At 37.1% G+C, this 25757-nt stretch overlaps 4 protein-coding genes and 1 pseudogene across 4 annotated transcripts; all 5 read left to right on the forward strand.

The window, feature by feature from the left end:
• Positions 1-1603: 1603 nt before the first annotated feature.
• On the forward strand, positions 1604-2602 carry LOC137029565 (olfactory receptor 1M1-like). Its single transcript, XM_067399176.1, has one exon. It carries the CDS (start codon positions 1604-1606, stop codon positions 2600-2602), a length of 999 nt encoding a protein of 332 aa, XP_067255277.1.
• Positions 2603-11324: 8722 nt separating this feature from the next.
• LOC137029567 (olfactory receptor 1468-like) lies at positions 11325-12314 on the forward strand. The gene has a single exon (XM_067399177.1). The coding sequence runs from the start codon at positions 11325-11327 to the stop codon at positions 12312-12314; it is 990 nt and encodes a 329-aa protein (XP_067255278.1).
• A 4938-nt stretch (positions 12315-17252) lies between these two features.
• LOC137029568 (olfactory receptor 1M1-like) lies at positions 17253-18245 on the forward strand. The gene has a single exon (XM_067399178.1). It carries the CDS (start codon positions 17253-17255, stop codon positions 18243-18245), a length of 993 nt encoding a protein of 330 aa, XP_067255279.1.
• Positions 18246-22582: 4337 nt separating this feature from the next.
• Positions 22583-23498, forward strand: LOC137028334 (olfactory receptor 13C2-like; annotated as a pseudogene).
• Positions 23499-24066: 568 nt separating this feature from the next.
• On the forward strand, positions 24067-24957 carry LOC137029569 (olfactory receptor 1468-like). Its single transcript, XM_067399179.1, has one exon. It carries the CDS (start codon positions 24067-24069, stop codon positions 24955-24957), a length of 891 nt encoding a protein of 296 aa, XP_067255280.1.
• Positions 24958-25757: the final 800 nt, after the last annotated feature.

Genomic DNA, 25757 nt, shown 5'->3' on the forward strand with positions numbered 1-25757 from the left:
TGACAGTGCAAGATGCCAGAGGTCCAGTCCTGGACTGTTGTGTTGCGTTTTTATCATGTTTTTATGTGGCAGTAGTCCATGATGGGTTGCCGCTTTTTCTTTCGTTTTGTTGTTTATTTTATAATTAAAATTACTTTGGAACTTTTGTCAGTACCTGCTTACTTCTTCCCTGAACCTTTAAACATCATTACACTGGTGCCATAACCTGGGAGGGAGGAATGTGCTGTTAAAGAGCCCTCGACCCTGTGGGAAATCCGCGGTGCCATCAAACTAATCAGAGTCTACCGCCATGGACGCTCAAGGCACTAGGCTGGAGATTGGAGTGACTTGTAGGGGGACGGACAAACTCGTTGTTGACCACCTGGGTTCTGGAGGGGCGGCTACCATCCTTGAGGGAGCGAAGGAGTCACCAATGTTCGCTGATGCCATTTACCATTATAGGGAAGAGCAGGGAATGGGGGACTCTCTTGCTGGCTGCCCAAAACTGGAGGAGCTGGAAATTCGACTGGTTTATTTTTGCCGCGGTGGCTTTGCCGCAGGGGTAATGCGGCGGTAATAGACATTCTGGTTGAGTACCATCTGTACATGGACCAGGACTAAATGTTTTTTTTTTTTGGTCCGGACCAAACAAACCTAGTGAACCGAACTACAAGTGTGAACACACCCTTATTTACCCTGCTTTGGCTTCATTTGGAGGTATTTTCATTGACAGAGCAAAACTTATTTTATTGACTTTTGCTGTTGTTTGTTCTGAGTATCAAATGTAATTTCCAGCTGCACTAGACTGTAAGCTGATACTGATACCTGCGACAACATCTTTTGTTCCATCAGTGCAACATACGGGCCGGTTCACACAGAATAGAAAAGAGGATTTAAAAAAAAAAAAAAAAATTGAGTTCTGCATTTTTAGAATACCATGACATGCATGAGACAAAAGTGTCATGCACAAGATAAAAACGTCCATCTTGTACATCTACATAGAAAAACAATGGAAAAGTAGCGCAGTGGTATGTAAAAAACAAATTAAAATAAAAAAAATAAAAATTCTGTGTGAACAGACCTTTGAGTGAATATTCTCTATATTTACCTTTTACCAAAAATTATTGTAGGCCTACTGTTCCCTAATGTAAATTGTAAAGTACAACGTTAACATTAAACACATCCTTGCTACTACAACAGCAGCAGCAACAGTTTGAACATAGTACTTTTTAACTATGGTACTTTTTATTATGTATGAATCAAAATAAACTCCTGCCTTTGTCGTCAAATCTCTAGGGAGAATGGTTGATCCAACACATAAAGTCCCAATCTCAAGAGAATGAACTAGTATAAATTTGTCTGATGGCTGGCAGAATGAGATGAGCCAGACTGAAGAAGGTAGAGTATAAACCTTTTGTTTCTTCTCTTTACTTCTAACACTTTTATAACAAGAACTAATTGTATTAATTCAGTATGGTTATATCAAAGATCCACATTATTATATTCATTAAAGCACAGTGACTGAAATGAAATCATTATTTGAATATTCTCTTTTATTGAGTGCATTTTTTATAACAGTTCATCACAGGTCACAAAAAGCCAGACAACAGCTTTCACAAGCATCATGCAGTCAAACTCCTCTGCAAATGTGACCTTTGTTCGTCCTGCAACATTTTTCATCAATGGCTTTTTTAATGTCCCACATGCAAAATACTACTATGTGTTCTTGTCTTTGGTGTATGTTGTGACTGTTTTAGGGAATTCATTTATCATGTGTACCATTTATTTGGCCCGCAGACTTCACACAGCCAAATACATTAGTGTTTTCCATCTGGCCCTTTCTGATCTGTGTGGAAGCTCGGCTTTGATTCCAAAAGTCATTGACACATTTTTACTCGAGCATCAGGACATCTCATATGAAGCGTGCTTGATATATATGTTTTTTGTGTATCATTTCATGAATCTGCAGTCTTTGACACTACTTGTCTTGGCTTATGACAGAGTGGTTGCTATTTGTTTTCCACTACGGTATCATGCCATTGTAACCAAAACAGCCATGTTTCTGATCATAGGCCTTATGTGGATTTTTTCTGTGACATTTTTTGCTGTACTTGTAGGATCTGTGAATAGACTTTCTTTTTGTGGATCTAATGTGATTGATAGTTATTTTTGTGATTATGGCCCTATCTGTAGAAGAGCCTGCAATGATAATTCTGTAAATGTTTTGTTAAGTAAAATTTGCTATAGTCTCTTGATTTTTACACCACTAATTTTGATCTTCATCTCATATGTCTGCATTGCTTTAGTTTTGTTTAAAATTCCCCATGGTGTTGACCGGATCAAATCCATAAAAACCTGCACTTCACATCTCATGTTGGTGGCAATTTTTTATATCCCAATTTTAAGCAATAGTATTGCATCTATCATAACACCTTTGCATCCAAATGCCCGGATAATTAACAATTCTCTCACTCAGATAATACCACCTATGCTGAATCCCATCATATACACTCTAAAGACAGAGGAGGTCATGCAATCCATTAAAGAATTGTACAAACGAAGCAGGGTGAGCACAACTCAGGAAAGAAATATTAAATGCAGTAGGAGAAATGAAAAACAATAATTACAGGTTTAATCTCACTGCATATTAGCTGTGATCATTTAAATATTTTGTTGTTAACAGGCCAAATATTTTCAAAACCAAATACAGCTGCTTTGTGATTTCCCTCTTTTGTTAAAAAAAAAAAAAAAAAAAAAAAAAAAAATATATATATATATATATATATATATATATATATATATATATATATATATATATATATATATATATATATATATATATATATATTATGATGGATAACAGTAAGTTAAAAGAACCCATTAAATTTGCTTTAAATATAACAACTGTTTTATAAATGCTTTCTGAATAATTATTTGCTGTATTCATGTACATCTATTGGACATTGGACATTTTTTTGTTTCTATATGGATAATATGTGTAATATGCCTATAGTTTTATGCATTCACTAATTCTCACCATTCTCACATATGATCTCATACCATGTAATGTAGGCATATGCTTCAGTGAACTAAACTCATTAAAAATAATCCTTAAATTAGACTTCCATCCTATTAAATAACACAATGACATACCAGACCAGACATTACAATATTTACATGCCAAAAATGCAGAATACAGCATACTGGCCTTATGACATATACCCTAATGTATTTTTAAACCAAAATACTAAGTTTTCTAAGATATACTAATGCTGTCTAAAAAAAAAAATATCATACAACATTTGAATCTACCATATGCAGTGTGAATGCAGTTTTTAGCTTTGGTCAGAGTTTTTGTCTCAGTGAAACATGTCTATTAAATAGTGTCAATAGTGAGCTTGGTTACCTCAGCTTTAAAACAAGATCAAATTAAAAAAATAAATATCACACACTCATCTTCGCAAGTAAGTGCTTTTCCCAATGTAGCCTGAATTGGTTCTGCACAATGTCAGTATCAGTAGAATATCTATTATAAAGCTCTTCGTTATGAAATATCAAACAGCTTCACATGAGCCATGCAGGATGAACAGCACGAGAACAGCATGATTCAGCAACAGTAAAGGTAAGGCCCGATGGCTGAAAAGCGCTACAACTCATGGCTATAGGCCTTAGTCAGGTTAGACACCATATTGAATTAAAAAAGAGGCAGTGAGGGATAGACTTACAGTCTTTACAATAGCACACACACAAGGTCCTAGATCATGTAATTGCTGGGGCGGCGCCTCCATCTTAAGAGGATCACTCTCTGCTACTAGGGGCTTTCACACCGAATAATTCTAGGAACTAGCTAGGATTGTTCCCAGAGAACTAATTTCACCCCCAGCCAATGTTCCTGGTTGCATTCACACCGGGAATAGGAACTGTGAAGCGACCAACAGTGGTGTAACGGTGGTTCCCAACAACAATAAGAAAAAAAAGAAAAAAAAAAAAATGTCCAGTGGGAGAGAATCGAACCCAGGTCCTGAGTGTGGTAACACTAAGTACTAACCACAAGGCCACATTGGGACATATAACAAATTGCTCACAGTCCTAACTTGATTCTTAGTCCCCAACACCTCAGAAAAAAAAAAACATATATAAATATATGAGTAATAATATAATATAATCACCTCGGATAGATAGAGAGAAAAAAAATAAAAAATAAAAATAACCATCCGTTACATAAATTTATATAATAAAGAAAAACGGAAAAGCAATAAATTTAATGCAACTTTGTCTTTTAATGTAATATAGTGTAAGTTGGAAAATTTTACGAGCAAAACAACACTTCAAAAGAAGAAGATAATTTTAAATAAAAAAAAAAAAACACTGAATTACTATTCAATATAAATCAACTTTGTAAAAACAACAAACAAAACAAATATGCAAACATCAGAGGGAAAAAATAAATAAATAAAAATAATAATGTGGTGTATACGTATGTGAGAGTGACAGAGGGAGCGAGATGAAAGAAAAAATGTATATCTGTGATTAAAGCAACACTGACCAAGTCGGCAGCACGGGTGGTATCTAAGAGTGACTCAGGTTCATCGACGTTGTCAGCCTGTTTTTTTTTTCTTTTTATACACCACCAAGCAGACGTTTTTGGAATATAGTACAAACTCCAATCCAGTCCCCAAACTTGAGTAAGAGCATTCACCAGCTGACGACAACACCCGCTAGCGACAGGCTTAACAGGTAGCTGCACCCCACCTCCTCGCCATGATTCCCGGAAACGGTAACGTAAGATCCACCCGCAAGGACTGCCTCCAAAGGAAAACGCAACGTCTCTGGTCAGTTGAACGTCACATCAGTCTCTAAGCCTCGCCCATATATACTTTTTTCTTCCCTTTAATTAGTCTTTTCCTCCAATCCTAGAGCTCATAGTTTAGGAGGCGTTGACAAAGAACATAAACGGAGGCAGAAAATCTGTACTGCCACACTCTCCCCCCTGGCTGAAACAACCCATGGTTGTTAAGAAAAAGATCAAAAACCCAAAAACTCCTCCTCATCTGAGGTTTCTTGAAATAAGTTGTGAAGTCTTCTCTTTGCTTGGTCCTCCAACTCCTCAGCTGTTGGAAAACACATTTTAAGATTGCACACATGTGCAGTGCGCACATCTTCGCCAGTGACCTCCAATGCTATGAGGTAATTTAAAGGTCCCAGTTGCTTCAAAATCCGGTAAGGTCCTTTCCATTTCGGTGCTAATTTTGCACTGAAATTGTGTTTTGCACTGGATTGAGGAAAGTTTCGTAACCATACCCTGTCTTTGATCTTGAAAGTGATGTCTTGTCTTTTTTTGTTATAGTTCCGGAGTTGTCTGTGTTGGGCTTTCCTGCAGCTCTCTCTGGCTTGAGATTGCAGTTGATCTATGTGACAAACCACATCATAGGAAGTGGCATCAGGAGTGAGATTTTGGCCGTGAAGTATTTTATCCATTGGCCCTTGCAGTTTCCTTCCGAGCTGCAATTCTGCAGGAGTTACTCCAATGGTTTCCTGGATGGCAGAGTTCATTGCAAATCGCAATTCTGGTAAGAACTGGTCCCATTTTTTGTGGTTGTCATCCACATATGACGCAATCATGTTTTTTAGAGATCTGTTCACACGTTCCGTCATGTTTGTCTGAGGGTGATATGCTGTAGTTAACTTCTGGGCATAACTCCATTTTTCACATACTTCTCTGAACAAAGATGAGACAAACTGGGTGCCTCTGTCAGAAAGAATGAAGTCTGGAACCCCCCAACGAGTTAAGATTTCTTTTCTGAGGATTGTTGCAACACTTTGAGCTGTGGCATGACGCATGGGGAAAAGCTCAACCCATCGGGAGTAATAGTCAACGAAAACCAGTAAGTACTCATTTTGCTGTGTACTCCGTGGTAGTGGACCCATAATGTCAACTCCTAGCATTTCATTTGGACGGGTGGTGGTAATCTGTTGGAGTTTCCCCGCAGGTTTTTGGTTATCATGTCTAAGGGTTTGGCATTTCACACAACTCCTGACATGATTTTTTACATCAGACCACATCCCTGGCCAAAATGCTACTTCCTGGAGCCGTTTATAGGTTTTATAGATTCCTCTATGTCCACTTAGGGGGTGAGAATGATAATGTAAGAGGAGAGTTGGCCTGAGATGGCTGGGAACGTACACTCTATAGTGTATCTGATCATTCTTCAAGTGAGTTTTGTGATACAACTTATCCTCTACCACTTCATATTGGTCCATTTGAGGGCTTTGTTTGTCTGCTACTGCCTGTAATAGCTTTGTTATTTCACAGTCTTTATGCTGTTCCTCCCACAGGACCACATCAGACACTGGAAGCTCTTGGTGTGGATCCGTGTTTTGCTTGGTGTAAATGGCTGTGATGGGAGACCCAGACAAAGCATCAGGAGCTACGTTTAATTTCCCTTTACGGTACTCAATGACAAAGTTGAATTTTTGCAGTCTCAGGACCCATCGGATGAGGCGACTGTTGGTTTTGGTGGATCCCATGACCCATTGCAGAGCAGAATGGTCTGTGACAACCGTGAAAAGTTTGTGCTCAAGGTAATGTTGCCACCTTTCCAAGGCCCATACAACTGCCAGACACTCTTTCTCTGTTGCCGTGTAGTTAATTTCTGCTCCAGTTAGGGTTCTGCTGGCATAAGCAACCACCTCCTCTGTGCCTGGATCTTTCCACTGCGTGAGAATAGCACCCAGCCCAGTGTCACTGGCATCTGTATACACAATAAAAGGAACTTGAAGATCAGGGTGGCCGAGAATCGGTGGGGAGGTAAGACATGCTTTTAACTGATCAAACGCTTGTTGACACTGTGTCGTCCATTTGAACACCTGTCCCTTTTTCTTCAGTGAATTGAGGGGCTCAGCAATCCTAGAAAAGTTTTCCACAAACCGGTGGTACCAGCCGGCTAATCCCAGGAACCGCTGAACTTCCTTCAAATTGCTGGGAACAGGAAAAGCACGAATGGCCTCAGCTTTGCTTGGATCGGCCGTGATGCCTTTGGTGCTCACCACATGACCCAGAAAAGTGATTTCTGAAAGACAAAACTTGCACTTTTCCACATTGACAGTCAAGCCAGCAGTTTCCAGCCTGTGGAGGACAGTTTGAATATCACAGAAATGCTGGGCTACGGAGGGAGAATAAACAATGATATCATCGATGTAGACAAAGCAAATCTTTCTCCTCAGCTCCCCCAGGACTGTCTCCATCAACCTCTGGAAAGTTGCAGGTGCATTTTTTAAACCAAAAGGCATAACATTGAAGTGATATAGACCTGCAGGAATGATACAAGCAGTTTTGGCTTTACTATCAGGGTCCATTATCACTTGCCATTACCCGCTGTTGAGGTCTATAGTAGAGAAAATGGATGCCCTGGAGAGTGATTCTAGGATCTCTGTGATATTTGGTAGAGGGTAAGCATCATTTTCTGTAGTTGCGTTGACTTTACGATAGTCTACACAGAACCGTAACTTTCCATTTTTCTTTGGAACTAGGACTACCGGTGAGGACCAACCAGAATGTGATGGCTCCACAATTCCTTCCCTTAACATTACCTCCAATTGTTCCTCCATTGCCTGTTGTTTTACAGGAGACATCCGATATGGCCTTTGTTTAATAGGTACCTGACAGGTGGTGTAGATAAGATGTTGCAGGACACCCGTTCGCCCAGTTCGGTGAGTACATACTCGTGAGTTCCTTTCTAGGATCTGAAGTAATTGCTGCTTTCCTTCCATAGGTAAATGTGCCTTACTTACAGCATCCCTAATGAGTGTTGCATCATCCACACTGTCAGTTTGTAACAGAGTCAAAGAGGGTTGAGGAGGAGGAACAGCACTTAACAAAGTCAAGTTTAGTTTGCTGGTTCTGTTGCATCCCTTCAGGGATGGCGAGTTAACTAATGGTTCAGTGGCATTTCCAGGTTGAAAGGGATGTTCTTCTGCAGGGTCAGACTTAATCCCTTCAGGGATGGCGAGTTAACTAATGGTTCAGTGGCATTTCCAGGTTGAAAGGGATGTTCTTCTGCAGGGTCAGACTTAAAAGAATATTTTTGTTCACTGACATTAATTTGCAAGCCACTGAAAAAGATAAAGTCCAAACCCAGAATGATGGCATAGGCAAGAGCTTGAGAAGGAAGGACAACAGCAGGTATTATAATGGATTTACCATGTAGATTAATAGTAATGTTTATCCATCCTAAAGGACTCTCAGCTTTGCCATTAGCCAGATATAGAGGTCCACAGGACCATGGCTGGAGCTGGACAGAAGGGGCAAGTTGCTTCATGAGACTCTCGTGGATTAACGTGTAGCTTGCTCCAGTATCCACGATGGCTTTCCCCAACCAGGATCCAATGCTTATTGGGACAACTAATTGTTGTGGTATGGTCATCAATGCATTTGGTCTTGAAAGGATTGAGATCCTCTGAGTTTCTGCTTGTGATTGGGGTGTTTCAGTGGTGTCAGAGGCTGTTACTGTGTTATTGGAAGGTTGTCCCCCAGACTTTGCAGAGTGGTGAGAATACTTTCCATGAGTGAAATGTTGTTGACCAGAAGACTGCTGCAAAGGTGGATGTACATACCCTGAGCAATTGCCTGGAGGATGTGGTCCATTACATCTCCAACACTGAACTTGCGATTTCTCAGCAGCTCGGTTGGTTAAGGGTTTTTGTGAATTAGCTTGTTGTTTAAAGCCCACACGTCCTTCGTACCGAAGTTGTTCTTCATAATCCTTTTCCAGTTGGTGGCCGAGTTTAACCAAGTCTTCAACAGTGTACACACGACTACGCAACTGGCTTGCAAGGTAAGGCTTGATGTTTTTTAAGATCATTTTGACAATCTCGTTTTCAGTTAGAGTAGCTTTCCATCTTTTACACAGTGCTCGATAAGTGAATGCAAAGTCTCTCATCTTTAAGCACGCCATTTACAAACACTAAAAACTGGTGGATGGAGGACACAGTGATCAGAGCTGTGTTTGTTGTGTGTCCTGGGTTTCGTGATAACGGAGATGGAATGTAAACGCATAATTTACTTGACTGAAAAAGCAAAAATTGGGGCTAAGAGACAAAATCTCCTACGACAACTTTCAGTATTACATATTATCGAGGCAGAGAAAAGAACACAACCCTGCAGATAACAAGTAAATGCCGTAATCACTGTTTTCCATGTTTGTGAAGTAAATGTTTACACAGCCTTTTAAAAATGCCAGGGCCAGGGTTTGACATGCGTTTGACCAATCAATGTACACTTATGTCACTGATAGTTCCTATAGTGCTGTTTTAGACCCTACTCTGAAGTAGGAGCTAATTTAGTTCCCCCAAAAGGAGTTCCTAGAACTAAAATCATTCCTAGTTCCTGCGGTGCGAACACGGCAAAATCAGAGTACTTAAGCCAATAATTCTAGGAACTATGAAAAGGTTCATCTGATACAAAAGCCCCTACTGATACTGAAATTAATACCAGTGCCTGCACCCTTTGTTTTGTTTTGTCTTTAAATTAAATATTCACATTCTTCATAGCATAGTTTGCTGGGAAGATATGCTATTTTATTACATTACATGATAATTTGATGTTTTCACTAGTTTTGCAGAATTCCGTACACAATGTATCTGTGTGGCAAGCAGGGTGGGGCTGAGAGCCATGGGAATGGAGCAAGGTCAGTGGCGTGAATGCTAATGAGCCTCACCTGCATGCCATACCGGCCTCGAGTCTCATGGTAGTAGATCCGGAGGGATAAAAGGAGGAGTGACGACAGTGCAAGATGAGAGAGGTCCAGGCCTGGACTGTTATGTTGTGTTTTTATCATGTTTTTATTTGGCAGTGGTCCGTGATGGGCTGCCGCTTTACTTTTTTTTTGTTTATTTTATCAGTTACTTTGGAACTTTTGTCGGTACCTGCTTACTTCTTCCCTGAACCTTTAAACCACTGGTGCCATAACCTGGGAGGAAGAAGGAACACGCTGTCAAAGAGCCCTCATCGCTGTGGGAAATCCGTGATGCCATCCAATTGATCAGAGTCTACCGCCGTGGACGCTAAAGGCACTAGGCTGGAGTGACTTGCAGGGGGGACGGACAAACTCGTTGTCGACCACCTGGGTTGTAGAGGGGCAGCTGCCATCCTTGAGGGGGCAAAAGAAGTCACCACTGTTCGCTGTAGGCCACACTCAGCAATGTGATTATTTTATTTATACTTATTTCTAAGTGTTTTTACATATAGAAAAAGTGAACAGGTACAAAAGGTGCATCATTACATTGTCCAATTTTCTCCCTGAACAATTATGTAAGTTACTATGGCAATTCTCGATGCAGCAAGAATGACCTACAATGGCGATATTTTTCACAATCACAACAGAAAATCAAAACACTTAACATAAACTCACTAACAGTAAGGCAGCGCGATCCTCCTAATATGGCGTCTAAGCATTCTTACCCAGAACTCAACATGGTGTGATACAGCTTCACATTCTTTCTTCTATCCTGGCCTCACAGACACAGAAAAACATTTTCAGTGGCCGGTGATGAAAGCCTTGCAGAAATCCAAATATTCCATATTGTTCCACCCAGTGATCAGGTTGTGTTTACAAAACCTACAATGAAAACAACAAAAGTGTAGACAAGTTCAAATACAGGCTTTTTGTATGTATTTTTCCTCACCCTAGCTTTCTTAAGGAAGAGTGGGAGATGGAAAATTGTTTTATTTTCAGACATTATTTTCTTTTTTTCTGAATTTTAACTGCTATATATATGCTTACTGCAGAAATAGGGATATGAAGGCTATATACTGTACATACAAGTCAGACATACAACTCAAACAAGTCAGAGGATAATAATTTCATAAGCCATCTCTCTTGCAGTTTGATTGCAATTATTATTAGTTATTACTGTTACAATAGGTTGGTACAGTATATATTTAGCAATAGGTTCTTAAGCTCTAATTGTTTTTATGTTGTCACATGCTGTATCGATTTACTCCAGCCTCTTTTTCCTCAAGTCTCTAGGGAGAAGTGTTGATCCATGAACTAAAGTCTCAAGTGCAAGAGAATGATCTTATATATATTTGAATGATAACTGGTTAAATAGTGAGATGGTGGCACCTTTGGAGAAGGTAGAGTATGTGTTTCCTCTGTTTCTCTACTATGATTTTACTGCAAATGACACTTACTTTTGGTTCAATATGTCAAAGATTATTCAATAATTTATGTTCAGAAATGTACTGTGATTAGAAATGAAATAATTACTTGAATGTTCTCTGTTTGAGTGCATTTCTATTACAATTCTTCATCACAGGTGACACAAAAAGCCAGACAACAGCTATCATGAGCTCCACGCAATCAAACTTCTCTGCAAATTTGACCTTTGTTCGTCCTGCAACATTTTTCCTCAACGGCTTTTCTAATGTTCCATATGTGAAATACTACTATGCATTCTTGTCTTTGGTGTATGTTGTGACTGTTTTAGGGAATTCATTTATCATGTATATAATTTATTTGGCCCGCAGACTTCACACAGCCAAATACATTGCTGTTTTCCATCTGGCGCTTTCTGATCTGTGTGGAAGCTCGACTTTGATTCCAAATATTATTGACACATTTTTGTTTGACCACCATGACATTTCATACGAAGTGTGCTTCATAAATATGTTTTTTGTATATCATTTCATGAATCTGCAGTCTTTGACACTACTTGTCTTGTCTTATGACAGACTGGTTGCTATTTGTTTTCCTCTACAATATCATGCAATTGTTACCAAATCAGCCATGTTTCTGATCATAGGGGTTATGTGGATTTTATCTGGGACTTATTTTTCTGTACATGTGGGTTTGTTGAATAGACTTTCTATTTGTAGTTCTAATGTAGTTAATAGTTATTTCTGTGATTATGGCCCTGTCTGTAGACTAGCTTGTAATGATAATTCCTTGAATTTACTGATGGGAAAAATTTGCCTTGGTTTTCTGATTTGTCTGCCTCCAATACTGATCTTCATTTCATATTTCTGCATTGCTCTGGCTCTGCTTAAGATTGCTCATGGTGCTGAACGAATCAAAGCCATAAAAACCTGCACCTCACATCTCATATTGGTGGCAGTTTTTTATCTTCCACTTGTAGCCAATAATATTGCAGCTGCCACAATACCGATCCATCCAAACTCCAGGTTAATTAACAATTCCCTGACTCAGATAGTGCCACCTATGTTGAATCCCATCATATACACTCTAAAAACAGAGGAGGTCATGCAATCCATAAAAGAACTGTACAAGCGTAGCAAGGTGAACACTACTCAGGAAAGAAATATGAAATTAAATTGAGGAATTAAAATTATTAAAAATAATTTATTTCTTATTACTATAATTAACTTATCGATTGCTTTCGTTATCTGCTTGAATGAGACTTTGGCCTTCTGTATTTTGTAAAAAAAAAAAAAAAAAAAAATAGACATACTATGAAACAACCCTTTCTATTATTACATTTTTTTCTTTGAATGTCAAAAGGTTTTTGAAACACTCCTGACACTGTAAAGCTATAATATGTTCAATGTTTATTTATAACTACTCACTTATTCCCACTATTATGTGCTAAGAAACATTAGTTTGTTCCTTTTTGCAACTTTTTTTTTTTTTTTTTCTTGAGAGTGACCCCATACTATATAATGCAGGTATGTGCTGCAGTGAATTTATACCATAAATTACATTCAAATGAAAAACAATTGCTCATCTATGGCACATGAATTATTTGTCTTCTATTCATTCCATAATGTGATGCATAACGTTATGATTTTACAACTATTTTGACAATAACTATAAACGATATGCTTTGAGGTTCCTGGAACAATTCATATGCAACATCAACATATAGAGATAATATTAAACAGTCATTACAATGCATTAAAATACAGGATGTGCTCTCTCAGTTGAGAGAAGATTAAAACCCTGAAAGAAAACTAAAAAGCCGGAGATAAAAATGTCAGATTCTTAAATTTAATCAAAATATTTAATCAGAATAAAAAGACACTGTATGGCAAATGAAATCAGTATCAACAAAATCCATTCTTGGATTTACTGTACACTGACTGTTTAATGCAGCTCAGATGTGGCATGAATGGATTTACAAAGCAATCAAAATTGCATTTATTGTGTTAGGAGTTTAATGTTTCATAGGCTACTTTTTACAAGATGCAATATAAGCCTCTGGTGTCCCCAGAATGTATCTGTGAAGTTTCAGCTCAAAATACCCCACAGCTCATTTATTATAGCTTGTCAAATTTGCCCTATTTGGGTGTGAACAAAAACACGCCTTTTGTTGTGTGTGTCCCTTTAAATGCGAATGAGCTGCTGCTCCCTGCCCCCTTTCCAGAAGAGGGCGGAGCTTTAACAGCTCACACTTCGGTTGCTCAACAACAACAAAGCTGGAGAATCTCACGCAGCCAAAATGATGATTGTCAGTAATGGTGTTCAGCCTTACGTTGTTCAAACTGGAGTCGGACACTGATGGAGAGATTCAGGAAGAAACTACAACTATCAGAATTCAACTGGATGTTTCTAAATAATGTTGATAAATGTGCTGGCCTTTGCAAATAAACATAATGTTTTTAATGTCTTGTCTTTACAGAAAACGTCCAGCTGTTTTTCAAGACAATCACCTTTTACACTAATCTTTACAAATGTGTGGTTATACAGTATATACTGTAAATAAGGTTTAAAATAGATGACAGACATATGGTCTCTCTAAGACAACAATAGCTTTAGTCGCATTTGTTGTAGAACTGGCACATCTACTGAAATGGCGATTTGCTCAAAAATAATAAAAAATAAACAGTGTGACACTTCTTCTGGAGGATCACGAACAGTTGGTACAGATCCATCCTGGAGTCTATGGAGACTCTTATTGTAGTACAATCAAAGTTTGTGGGGAAGGAAGGGGACAGGGTCGGTGTTTAACTGCTGACTGAGCTTTATTCAATAAATCACAAATGTCCAACAGAAAAACTGTGCAACGCACAACAACAAAAACAAATAATCCACAAAGGGCTTCACTCCAGTCTCAGTATACACAATCCACAATGGGCTTCACTCCAGCAGTGTTGTATGGGAAGCCAAACACACCAAAAGTGGTACGAGGCAGCGGGGTGTTACAAAGCTCGCGCCGCGCTGACATGTCATCTGCGCGGATCAATGGACCGAGCCGCGCGACCAACTCGTCAGCGCAGCGCGGACGTGTTTTCTAGCGCCACCCAATGGGCAGCGCGGCGCGAGCTAATCTCATCCAGTAGTATCCAGCTGCAGACCCGCAGCACCACAGTTTCAGAACCGCAGTTTCATGATGTCTACAGTATTTAACAACAATACTTTTAAATAAAGTCATTTTTCTGTTCATATAGGCCTAATATGCATAATATATCATGATGTACAAAGAGCAACATTTTAAAACAGCCTATATGCTTGGCTATAGGCTAAGCCTTGAACAAGTAAAACGTGTGTTGAAAACAAATAGGATATAAAACATTTCTAAAATAATAGGATTAAAACATATTTAAACTGCTCATAATAAAATAAAAACAAGCAAAAAACAAATAATCATCTTAAAACACTTAAAGATTATAGCCCATATCATGGCATTTCTGCAGAAAACCCTGTCTTTTCATCCCTGAAAACAAAATGAATAAGTTTTATTAATATTTATTTAATATTAACACGATACATATCTTTGACAAATGCAAAAAAATCTTTAATGATAAAATGTAAATGATTCAATAGCCTAGCAGACACTTAGTAATACAAATACTTAGTAATATAAATAATATATAATATAAATAAAAAAAAAGAACAAAACGAAAGTAAAGCCAGCAGACCCTCACGGACGTCTGCCGGCCACACAAACATAACAAAACATAAAATAAAATCCAGGCCTGGTCCTCTCTCGTCCTTCGTTTTAGTCGCTCCTCCTTTTATGCCTCCGGAGCTCCTCCGTGAGAGACTCGAGGCCTGGGCTTCTCAATGCGTTTCTCAATGTCAAGGAAGGATCCTCGGAAGCCAGAATTTCGAGGATGCTACGTCATCGACATCCGTCAAAGGACTGTTCCAATGTCGAGGATCCTCGGAATTTCAAACAAGGACTGAGTCCTTCGTTCGAAAAATATCCCATACACAGGAAAGGATGCATATGTGTATCCTTCGCGCTCTCAAATCACCCACAATCCTATGCGTGCAGCTTTGCAATCTTGTTCAAAAATGTTTTTAAAAAATGTTGGACGTTAGTGGGCAATATGCTTTCAAATGTAAGTATATTTACGTTACCAAACATTTGTTATAACAGTAGTAAATATGTCAGATAAATAAAGTTTAACGTTTAAATGCCAGTACAAATTACTACCGTATTGATATTATAAATTATACAAATACAAATTACGTTATTGATGGCTAACTGAACCGGACCGTTGTTAGCTTGTTTGCCATCACCGGCATCCTTTATAAATAACTAGTTAAGTTGTCTAAAGTAATTTAACGTTAATATTATACCATTTATACCATTCACAGCGTTATTCATAGCTTTCTCGTATTTTTTAACAGGGACCAAGGAACAAACGGAGGCGTTCATACGTCTCCGTGTAGAAAACATAGACTGTAAAGGTAGAAAACAAGCAGCTGTTTACCGGGGGGTAATGACGCAATGACGTGCACTTGCTAGTCTGTTCCATTTACGTGTTCTCTGAATGCTAAAGAGGAGCCTCTCCTAGACTCTGAAGGAAGTGACTTGGAAGGACCAGTCCTGCCAAGGAAGTATCCTTGACATTATCACTCGCGTCACCGCCCTCGCGCCGTTCCCTCACGGCTCTCGCCCACCCTGCTCGTCACATAAGTTAGTACTCCCGCGACTGCGCCTCGCAGGTGATGCTCATTATGACTCGCGACACCGGCCTCGCGCCGTTCCCTCACGGCTTTCGCCCGCCCTGCTCGTCACAGTGTGTAATAGAGGTCTCTTTAGCTTAGCAAATGTCTGTATTTATAAATAGGTAGCCTAATTGAATCATTTACTCATCTGATTCATTCAAATACGCTGATTCTCAGATGGGGGTCTCCCTTGGTTGAAATCGACTAAATTCCTTTCACACTCGACACGATTTTGACGTGCGAATTATTCGCGCAATGGTTTTGTTTTTTGATCAGCTTGAAATTGAAAGTTCTTGTTTCCGTTAATTTATTTTCAGGATCTAAGGTGACATTCAATATCCATTGTTGCTTTCAGTATGGCTATAAAGGTCACGCAAATGATATTCAAACTCACATTAAATTCTTTTAACATTAAATAAAGCACATAATCAGTACATAGTCCATTTCGTGTCAAGATAACATTTTACATGTTCTTGACCTAATAGCCATAATAGGTCTGTTAAACAGCACTTGGAATTAATTTAACCCACTATGAGAGTCTCATCAAACAAATCAATATGCAGTATAAATAAGAGTGAATTGAAAAAATACTTACCATTAATGGATATTCTGGTGCTGTTTTGCATAGTGCTTTGTTGTCGATTCACATCCAGATCACTCCACAATTATTCTTCTCTCCATTTGGACTGTAAAGACCATAATTTTTTTTTTCTTTTAGCTTTTCCACCTTTGTTAAAAAAAATTCTGAAAACAGACAGTAGATATGTAGTTTTCAACCGATTTTTTAAGAACTTCAGCTCCCAAATCCACCTGTATTTCTGAATAAAACCTTTTTTTTTAATTTGTTACTTTGTGCACAGTGATATTGTTTAATAATAATATTTATGATATGAATAAACTTTTAATTGTACTGTAATCATTATTAGACTTTCTGAAGCTTTAAGATAAATACTTTTATTATCTTTTATCATTTTTTTTTTTCATCATAGCTTGTGGAGAATGCTCCTGCTGATTCTTCATAAATTCTGTAGGGAGATTGAAGGGTTGATCCATGAATGAAAGTCCCAAGCGTAGGAGAATGATCTTATATAAATGTGTCTGATGGCTGATAGAGTAATGATCCTGTGGCAGGTTTGGGAGAAGGTATAGTGTATAATCTGTTTCTGTCTAATGACTGACTCGTTTATTTTCATTGTTAATTTCATTTTTAATTTCAAATGTCATCTAAGAATTTGTTTATGTTCAATATGTTCACTGTGACCAGATATGAAATCATTATTTGAATATTCTCTGTTAATGTGTGCATTTCTTAAACAGGTCTTCATCACAAGTGACACAAAAAGCCAGAAAACAGCTATCATGAGCTCCACCCAGTCAAACTCCTCTGCAAATGTGACCTTTGTTCGTCCTGCAACATTTTTCATCAACGGCTTTTATAATGTTCCACATGCAAAATATTATTATGTGTTCTTGTCTTTGGTGTATGTTGTGACTGTTTTAGGGAATTCATTTATCATGTGTACCATTTATTTGGCCCGCAGACTTCACACAGTAAAATACATAGCTGTTTTCCATTTGGCCCTTTCTGATCTGTGTGGAAGCTCAGCTTTGATTCCAAAAGTCATAGACACATTTTTATTTGGCCACCAGGACATTTCATATGAAGCATGTTTGGAAAATATGTTTTTTGTCCTTCATTTCATGAATCTGCAGTCTTTGACACTAGTTGTCTTGGCTTATGACAGACTGGTTGCAATTTGTTTTCCTCTACGGTATCATGCCATTGTAACAAAAACAGCCATGTTTCTGATCATAGGTGTTATGTGGAGTTTTTCTGTGACTTTTTTTTCTATACTTGTAGGTTTGGTCAATAGGCTTTCTTTTTGTAGATCTAATGTGATTGATACTTACTACTGTGATTTTGCCCCTATCTATAGACTAGGTTGTAATGATAATTCTGTGCATTTTTTGATGGGAGCACTTTGTTTTGTTCTCCTGATTTGTACACCGCCAATACTAATCTTCATATCATATTTCTGCATTGCTCTGGCTTTGCTTAAGATTGCTCATAGTGTTGATCGAATCAAAGCCATGAAAACCTGCACCTCACATCTCATGTTGGTGGCAATTTTTTATCTCCCAATTTTAAGCAATAATATTGCATCTCTCATAACACCTATCCATCCAAATGCCCGGATAATTAACAATTCTCTCACTCAGATAGTACCACCTATGCTGAATCCCATCATATACACTCTAAAGACAGAGGAGGTCATGCAATCCATAAAAGAATTGTACAAACGAAGTAGGGTGCATGCTACTATGGAAAGAATGAAAAGTGGGAGAAATTAAATAAAAATTTTTTTTTTGAATGAAACTCTGTCCTTCTTTGCTATATGTAAACATGTTATTAGTTATATTGCTATTTTAGAACATTTAACAAATACTTACTTTACAGAATATTTTTGGTAAAAGAAGCTCTCTGACTTGTGATATTGTGATTATACTGTATGTATAATGCATGTGTTTGTGTTCCCCAACCCTGTTATTGGAGGCACACCAACAGTGCACATTTGGGATTTCTCACTTATCTGACCCCTAGTGTTTGATTAGGAAGAGTCAGAATATGTGTGGTGTTGGTGTGCCAACAGGAACAGGGTTGAGAAACACTGTGTTACAGGATTCAATGTTCAAATATGTTTATGGTTTCTTTATGCAATCACTTACTATCACTGTATGTCACACTTACAATCACACTGTTCTGTGCTATATTACACATGTATGTGTTTGTTTACCAATTTTTTTGACACCACTTGATATGAGAATTTTTTTTTCTCTCAGTCCTTTATTCGATAACACTTTATAATAACTCATGCTATGAATCTTTAGTTAACCATTAGTAAATAGTCAATTTATCATTTATAAAACTTTTATATACATTAGTAAGCTGTTTATAACTACAGCTATACATGCTTTATTCTTGATTTATAAGCATATCTATAATGTGTTTTAATAATTTTATTTTTATACTTTATTAATGATCTATTTATAATTTCTAAACCAGTTGTTTAGGAGTTGTCAGTGGTTCATAAGATCATTTAAAATGTGTAAGTAAATTATTATTAAACTATTTAAATGTACATTTTATACTTATTTAGACATAGTAATAGTTAGTGTGTTAATAAATGCTTTATTAACACATATTCCTACTGTATTTCATGATTAATTCAGGTAGTTATAAAATATTTAGTAGCTGTCAGTTAACTATTTTTGTGAGCCCATCTAAAGTGAGGAGTAGGCTATTTATGCCTCGCAAAGCTTTTACAAAGGAGATTTAAATTGATATCTTCTAAACAGAAAAAGGAAACACAGAGTGATACAAAACATTTATTAAAAAAAAAAAAAAATTAAATTGTACAACTGTACACTTGATACAACATGAAAAATAAACCTCTTAGGTAGGCTGTGTGTAGAAACTCGCACCAAGAAGAAGATAAGTCTTTAGGTAATCCATTGGCTAAACACAGAAGAAGGCAGGAACACAACACGTATACAATATAAGACCCGACAATGAACTGAGGAAAACCAGGAATTTCAATAGAGGGTATGCACGTGACATCACCGTCGACCGTTATGACTGTGGTTACACCCACTGAGCAGCAGCACTGGTTTCAGCGTGAATGCCGGGGAAAACACACAAAAAAGCTTTGTGATTGACTGTAAAAAATTGCTTTGAAACAAACCGGAGGTATATATTTAAAGACCGCCAAAAGCTACAGAAAAAAGAAGCTAATGGATCACTGCAATTCACAGAAACCACTGGACTCCAGGCAGAGAAACATGGATTTGCAGTTATCATTTTGTGTCAAATTATTGGATTTTGAGGTAAAATCATACCATATATATTGTATATATATTGTAGTAATTAAATATTAACCATCATATATTCTGCATAATTGGGTGTTTTAAAATAAACACAAACAAAAACTATACAAGTTTTAGGGCTGGACAATATGAAAATATATATAACATTGATATAAGTGATTACTCGGTTTTAAACCTACCTATATTGTAGTTTTATAAAATATTCACAGGCAGATTCACTTTATGTATTTACTCAGCGTCAAAATCAGGTGTTTTACTCGCGTTTTTGCAGTTTCCCCTATTAAAGGTGCCATAGAATTGAAAATGTAATTTACCTTGGCATAGTTGAATAACAAGAGTTCAGTAGATGGAAATGACTTACAATGAGTCTCAAACTTCATTGTTTCCTCCTTCTTATGTAAATCTCATTTGTTTAAAAGACCTCTGAAGAACAGGCCAATCTCAACATAATACCGACTGTTACGTAACCGTCGGGATCATTAATATGTAAGTCCCCAATATTTGCATATGCCAGCTCATGTTCAAGCATTAGACAAGGGCAGCCAGTATTAAAGTCTGGATCTGTGCACAGCTGAATCATCAGACTAGGTAAGCAAGCGAGGACAATAGCGAAAAATGGCAGATGGAACAATAATAACTGACACGATCCATGATAACATGATATTTTTTGTGATATTTGTGAATTGTCTTTCTAAATGTTTCATTAGCATGTTGCTCATGTACTGTTAAATATGGTTAAAGTTACCATTGTTTCTTACTGTATTCACAGAGACATGAGCCGTCGCTATTTCCATTTTTAAACACTTGCAGTCTGTATAATTCATAAACACAACTTCATTCTTTATAAATCTCTCCAACTGAGTGTAATGTTAGCTTTAGCCCATTAGCCACGGAGCATAGCCTCAAACTCATTCAGAATCAAATGTAAACATCCAAATAAATACTATACTTACATGATCTGATGCATGCATGCAGCATGCATCAGATCCATTTTGAAGGTTATATTTGCTGTGTAAACTTTATTTATGCAATGTATTGTAGATTTGCAAGCTCGGGGGCAGGGAGCACAAAGATTTAAAGGGGAAGCAGGCTGAATCAGTGCATATTTAATGATGCCCCAAAATAGGCAGTTACAAAAATTTATAAAAAAAAATCTATGGGGTATTTTGAGCTGAAACTTCACAGACACATTCAGTGGACACCTTAGACTTATATTACATCTTGTGAAAAAGCGTTCTAGGGCACCTTTAAATCCAGTCATGCAGCAGGTTCTTTTACCACTCAGTCCAGCTGAGGGAGCGGGTTCCAGTGGGAAAGTGACTTCGATGCATACCCTCTATACACAGATGATTAATTCAAATGATAGACAGCTGTGATGTTTAGGTTAGTGTCCATGGTGACAGACTGTGGCAAGAAAATAGAACAAAGGAACACATGTGATCAAGAGCTATGTTTCCATCAACCTATTTTTATGCACATTTTGGGATATCGCATAAAAAAAAAAACACTAGATGGAAATGCCAAAATGCGCATAAATTCTAAAAATGTGCATAAAAAACGTATACGCTCAAATGAGTAGGATAATTTTTTAAATGAAAACTACGATGGAAACATAAATTCCTTGATGTGCATCAAAAAAGACGTGACTTATGCAATGTAACGGCATAAGTTAGTGCCAGTTTATCAGGAAGTGATGTTTTTGTTCTCTCTGGCCACACAGTACCTACATTGTGAAACCGAAAAAAATAGTTATAATGAAAGTTCATTGTATTTAACAGAAAAAAGTTGTGAACTCAAAATTTGATTGTATTAAGCTGAACTTGATATGACTGAGTTGCAGTCATATTCTAATTCCCACCATGCTTTGCATCAGACTTTATAAGGAAAAGAAATGTTGCAATTAAGTGTTAATTTGTGTGTTTTTACACAAGATTAACACAGGTAGACATAAGTTTATAGTACTCAAACTTATTGGTTTTCAAACTTAAATTGTTTAAAGCAATTTATTTTCTCAAATGGTTTGAGTTACCGTGACTTATTGGGTTTTACAGTGCATTGGTTGTTAAGCAAATATCCTTTTATAGTTATACATCAGTGTTTACATTTATTGACCCATATGTTACAAGATATGGGTCAAGAAATAATGGCAATAGTCCTAAATCCGGGAGAAATAAGGATACATTAAAAGGATATAGTTCACCAAAAAATTTAAATTCTGTCATCATTTACTCACCCTCAAGTTTTTCCAAACCTGTATACATTTCTTTGTTCTGCTAAACACACAGGAAGATATTTTAAAGAAAGTTTTTAACCAGGCCTCTTTGGGACACCATATACTTCCATAGTAGGAAAAAAAATACTATGACAGTCAATGGTGCCCCAGAACTATTCAGTTACCCACATTCTTCAAAATATCTTCTTTTGTGTTCAACAGAACAAAGAAATGTATACAGGTTTGGAACAACCTGAGTGTAAGTAAATGATGACAGAATTTTAATTTTTGGGTCAACTATCCCTTTAACTATCCTTATTATTACTGTCAGTGCTGTGCTTTGATTGGCTAGATGACAGCTCTAGAGGTGTGGCGTTGGTTGAGAAGTGTCACAGTCAGTGATAGGCTGAAGAGACTGACACTTCTTTATTCAGTATATAATGTATCAGGGAAAGTCTGCAGCCTGGGCAAACCTCACTAAGATCTTACTGTAAGTATATCATATTCATTATTCATTCTTTTTCTTTTTTAATTATTATTGAAACTGTAAACCTACCTTTCTGCCTGGACAGGATGAAAAAAGCATTTGAACATGATTCAAGAGATCACTGGAAACAGGAATATTTCCTTCCTATCTGCTGGATTCTCTGGTATACCTCACATGAGATACTATTACATATTCCTGTTTATTGCCTACTTTATTTCTTTTCTAGGAAACTCCTGCCACATGTTTATTATCATTACAGACAGAAATCTTCACACTCCTAAATATATCGCTGTCTTTAATTTATCACTGACAGACATTTGTGAGAGTACCGCTGTGATCCCTCAGCTACTGGATGCATTTTTATTTGGGAATCATCTGATCTCGTATGGATTGTGCATATCCAGTATGTTATTTGTTTCAGTACAGTCACTGACTCTCACTATTTTGTCTCTTGACAGATTAGTAGCTATTTGTTTACCACTGATGTATCATGTGACTGTGACCCATAGATCAATGCTTTTTATGATTGGTGCTTCATGGACACTGGCACTGATGCAAACAATCACTGCAGCAGTTTTCATGACTAGACTTAGAGCTAGTGTCATAATCATAAACCCGTTTCTGAAATCGCGGGTATGTTTTCTTAAGCTATGTCATCATGAGTGTTCTGTTTCAGGTGATCATCATGTTTCCAGTATTTTTTATTATCTTTTCATATACATGTATAGCTGTAACATTGTTCAGAATCACAACCCCACAAGACCGTCAAGGAGCCGCAAAAACATGTACTGCTCATTTAATATTAGTGGCTGTATTTTATATCTGCCTAACATATTTCTTTCAGGTCTTTGTAAGCATCAGCTCTACAGTAATTATTCTTTCTCTGATCTCTGCGCTTTCTCAAAAGCTTAATTCTATATTCAACACATTTATGACAAAGGAGTTTATGGCGTTTGTGAAAAGGCTTGTCAAAAAAAGAATCATGTTTTCATCTAAAATACCAACTGTGTTCCAGTTATAGTAATAGCAGCTGTGTAGTTTTTTGTTTTATTTGTATAGAATTCATCTCATCAGAATAATTAAAGTAAATCATTAATTTAATTTATCATTAAAGTAAACAACGTATATTACAGAATGTTATAGAATTACTAAATGTGAATCAGTGTTTGTTTTGTTACTTGAAGCATAAATTGTAAGTGCAACATCTTTAATCTTGTGCCAGTCTGATTTTCTAAATAAAAAAAAAAATATTCGTTGTTCAATGTTCTGCCTAATGTTCATTTAATGTTAATGTTCCCATATTGTAATGTTTAGACACTGTACTGTATTTATTCATTTAAACTGTTTAGGAAGGCTGGTCTAAAAAGACAAGGGTTATTCCATGAATTGTGGTGCCAAGCAATACTGACAAATACATTGAAATCATTATTTTGATATTCTGTTAATGAGTGCATATCTAAAAACAGTTCTTTATCACAGGTAACACAACATTCCAGACAACAGGCGACTTGAGCTCCACACAGTCAAACTCCTCTGCAAATGTGACCTTTGTTCGTCCTGCAACATTTTTCATCAATGGCTTTTCTAATATGCCACATGCAAAATACTACTATGTGTTCTTGTCTTTGGTGTATGTTGTGACTGTTTTAGGGAATTCATTTATCATGTGTACCATTTATTTGGCCCGCAGACTTCACACAGCCAAACACATTGTTGTTTTTCATCTGGCCCTTTCTGATCTGTGTGGAAGCTCGGCTTTGATTCCAAAACTCATAGACATGTTTTTATTCGAGCACCAGGAGATCTCATATGTAGCATGTTTGATGAATATGTTTTTTGTTTTTCATTTCATGAATCTGCAGTCTTTGACACTAGTTGTCTTGGCTTATGACAGAGTGGTTGCTATTTGTTTTCCTCTACGGTATCATGCCATTGTAACCAAAACAGCCATGTTTCTGATCATAGGTGTTATGTGGACCATTTCTGTGACTTTTTTTTCTATACTTGTGAGTTTGATAACAAGACTCTCTTTTTGTAGCTCAACTGTAGTCAATAGTTATTTTTGTGATCACGGCCCTCTCTATAGACTATCTTGTAATGATAATGCCATAAATAGTATCATGGCAAATATTTGCATTGGCCTCCTGATTTGCATACCACTGATATTAATAATCATCTCATATGTCTGCATTGCTCTGGCTTTGCTTAAGATTGCTAATGGTGCTGAACGGATTAAAGCCATGAAAACCTGCACCTCACATCTCATGTTGGTGGTAATTTTTTATGTCCCACTTTTAGGTACTAATACTGCAGCTTTAACCACATTCATCCATCCAAACGCACGGATAATTAACAATTCCTTAACTCAGACAATACCACCCATGCTGAATCCCATCATATACACTCTAAAGACAGAGGAGGTCATGCAATCTATAAAACAACTGTACAAACGAAGCAAGGTGAATATACTACAGAAATAACGGTTAAAAGCAAAGAGTGATAAATACAGGTTGCTGGTAATTCATTTTGTTAATTTGCATGAATGAATCTGTACTTGTGTGTTGACTATGAATATCTGGTTAGATGTATTGTAAGCTGAGAGCATTCAACATATATTTAATTGACCAGAATTGACTGAACTGTGTGTAAAAATAATCTCACAGCCTTTTCATATATGATAAAAATAAATTACTCAAAATATTTATGAAGTCACAGATTTTAGAATTTGTGTTGTAAGCAGGTTAAAAAGTTAATAAAATCACTTCAAATGTTTGTTCGTAGTACAATAAAGGTTTTTCTATGCCACACAGCAAAATCATCAGTGTTAAATTAACACTGCTGGGGTTTATGTGAGTCCACACTCAGAATGTGAAAAGGTAACCCTTAATCACTGAAGCTAAGTAGATAATTAAGTGATTAATTAAGTGATGATTGGGCATTAGTGAACACCTGCTGTTAACAATCAGAATCACTGAAGGAAAGAGAAACACAAGAGCTACAACTGACTTCAGCCACAGCCTTAGATTAAATCAACTGAAGATAAAAGACATTAAATCTCTCAAGATTTGTCGCACCAAGTATAATTTTTTGTTCTGCTGAACACAAAGGAAGATATTTTAAAGAATGTTTGTAACCAAACATTTGGGGCATCATTGACATAGTACTTTTTTATACTCTGGAAATCAATGGGGCCCCACAACTATTTGGATACCCATATTCCCCTTATTTATCTCCTTTGTGTTTAGCAGAACAAATAAATTCATACACGTTTGGAACAAAT

Source organism: Chanodichthys erythropterus, chromosome 10 (genome assembly GCF_024489055.1).
Source record: "Chanodichthys erythropterus isolate Z2021 chromosome 10, ASM2448905v1, whole genome shotgun sequence".
NCBI classification, from domain to species: Eukaryota; Metazoa; Chordata; class Actinopteri; order Cypriniformes; family Xenocyprididae; genus Chanodichthys; species Chanodichthys erythropterus.

What these genes read in the sequence shown, in the direction of transcription:
- LOC137029565 (XM_067399176.1), top strand. Translation starts at nt 1,604, where the DNA reads ATGCAGTCAAACTCCTCTGCAAATGTGACCTTTGTTCGTCCTGCAACA.
- LOC137029567 (XM_067399177.1), top strand. Translation starts at nt 11,325, where the DNA reads ATGAGCTCCACGCAATCAAACTTCTCTGCAAATTTGACCTTTGTTCGT.
- LOC137029568 (XM_067399178.1), top strand. Translation starts at nt 17,253, where the DNA reads ATGAGCTCCACCCAGTCAAACTCCTCTGCAAATGTGACCTTTGTTCGT.
- LOC137029569 (XM_067399179.1), top strand. Translation starts at nt 24,067, where the DNA reads ATGCCACATGCAAAATACTACTATGTGTTCTTGTCTTTGGTGTATGTT.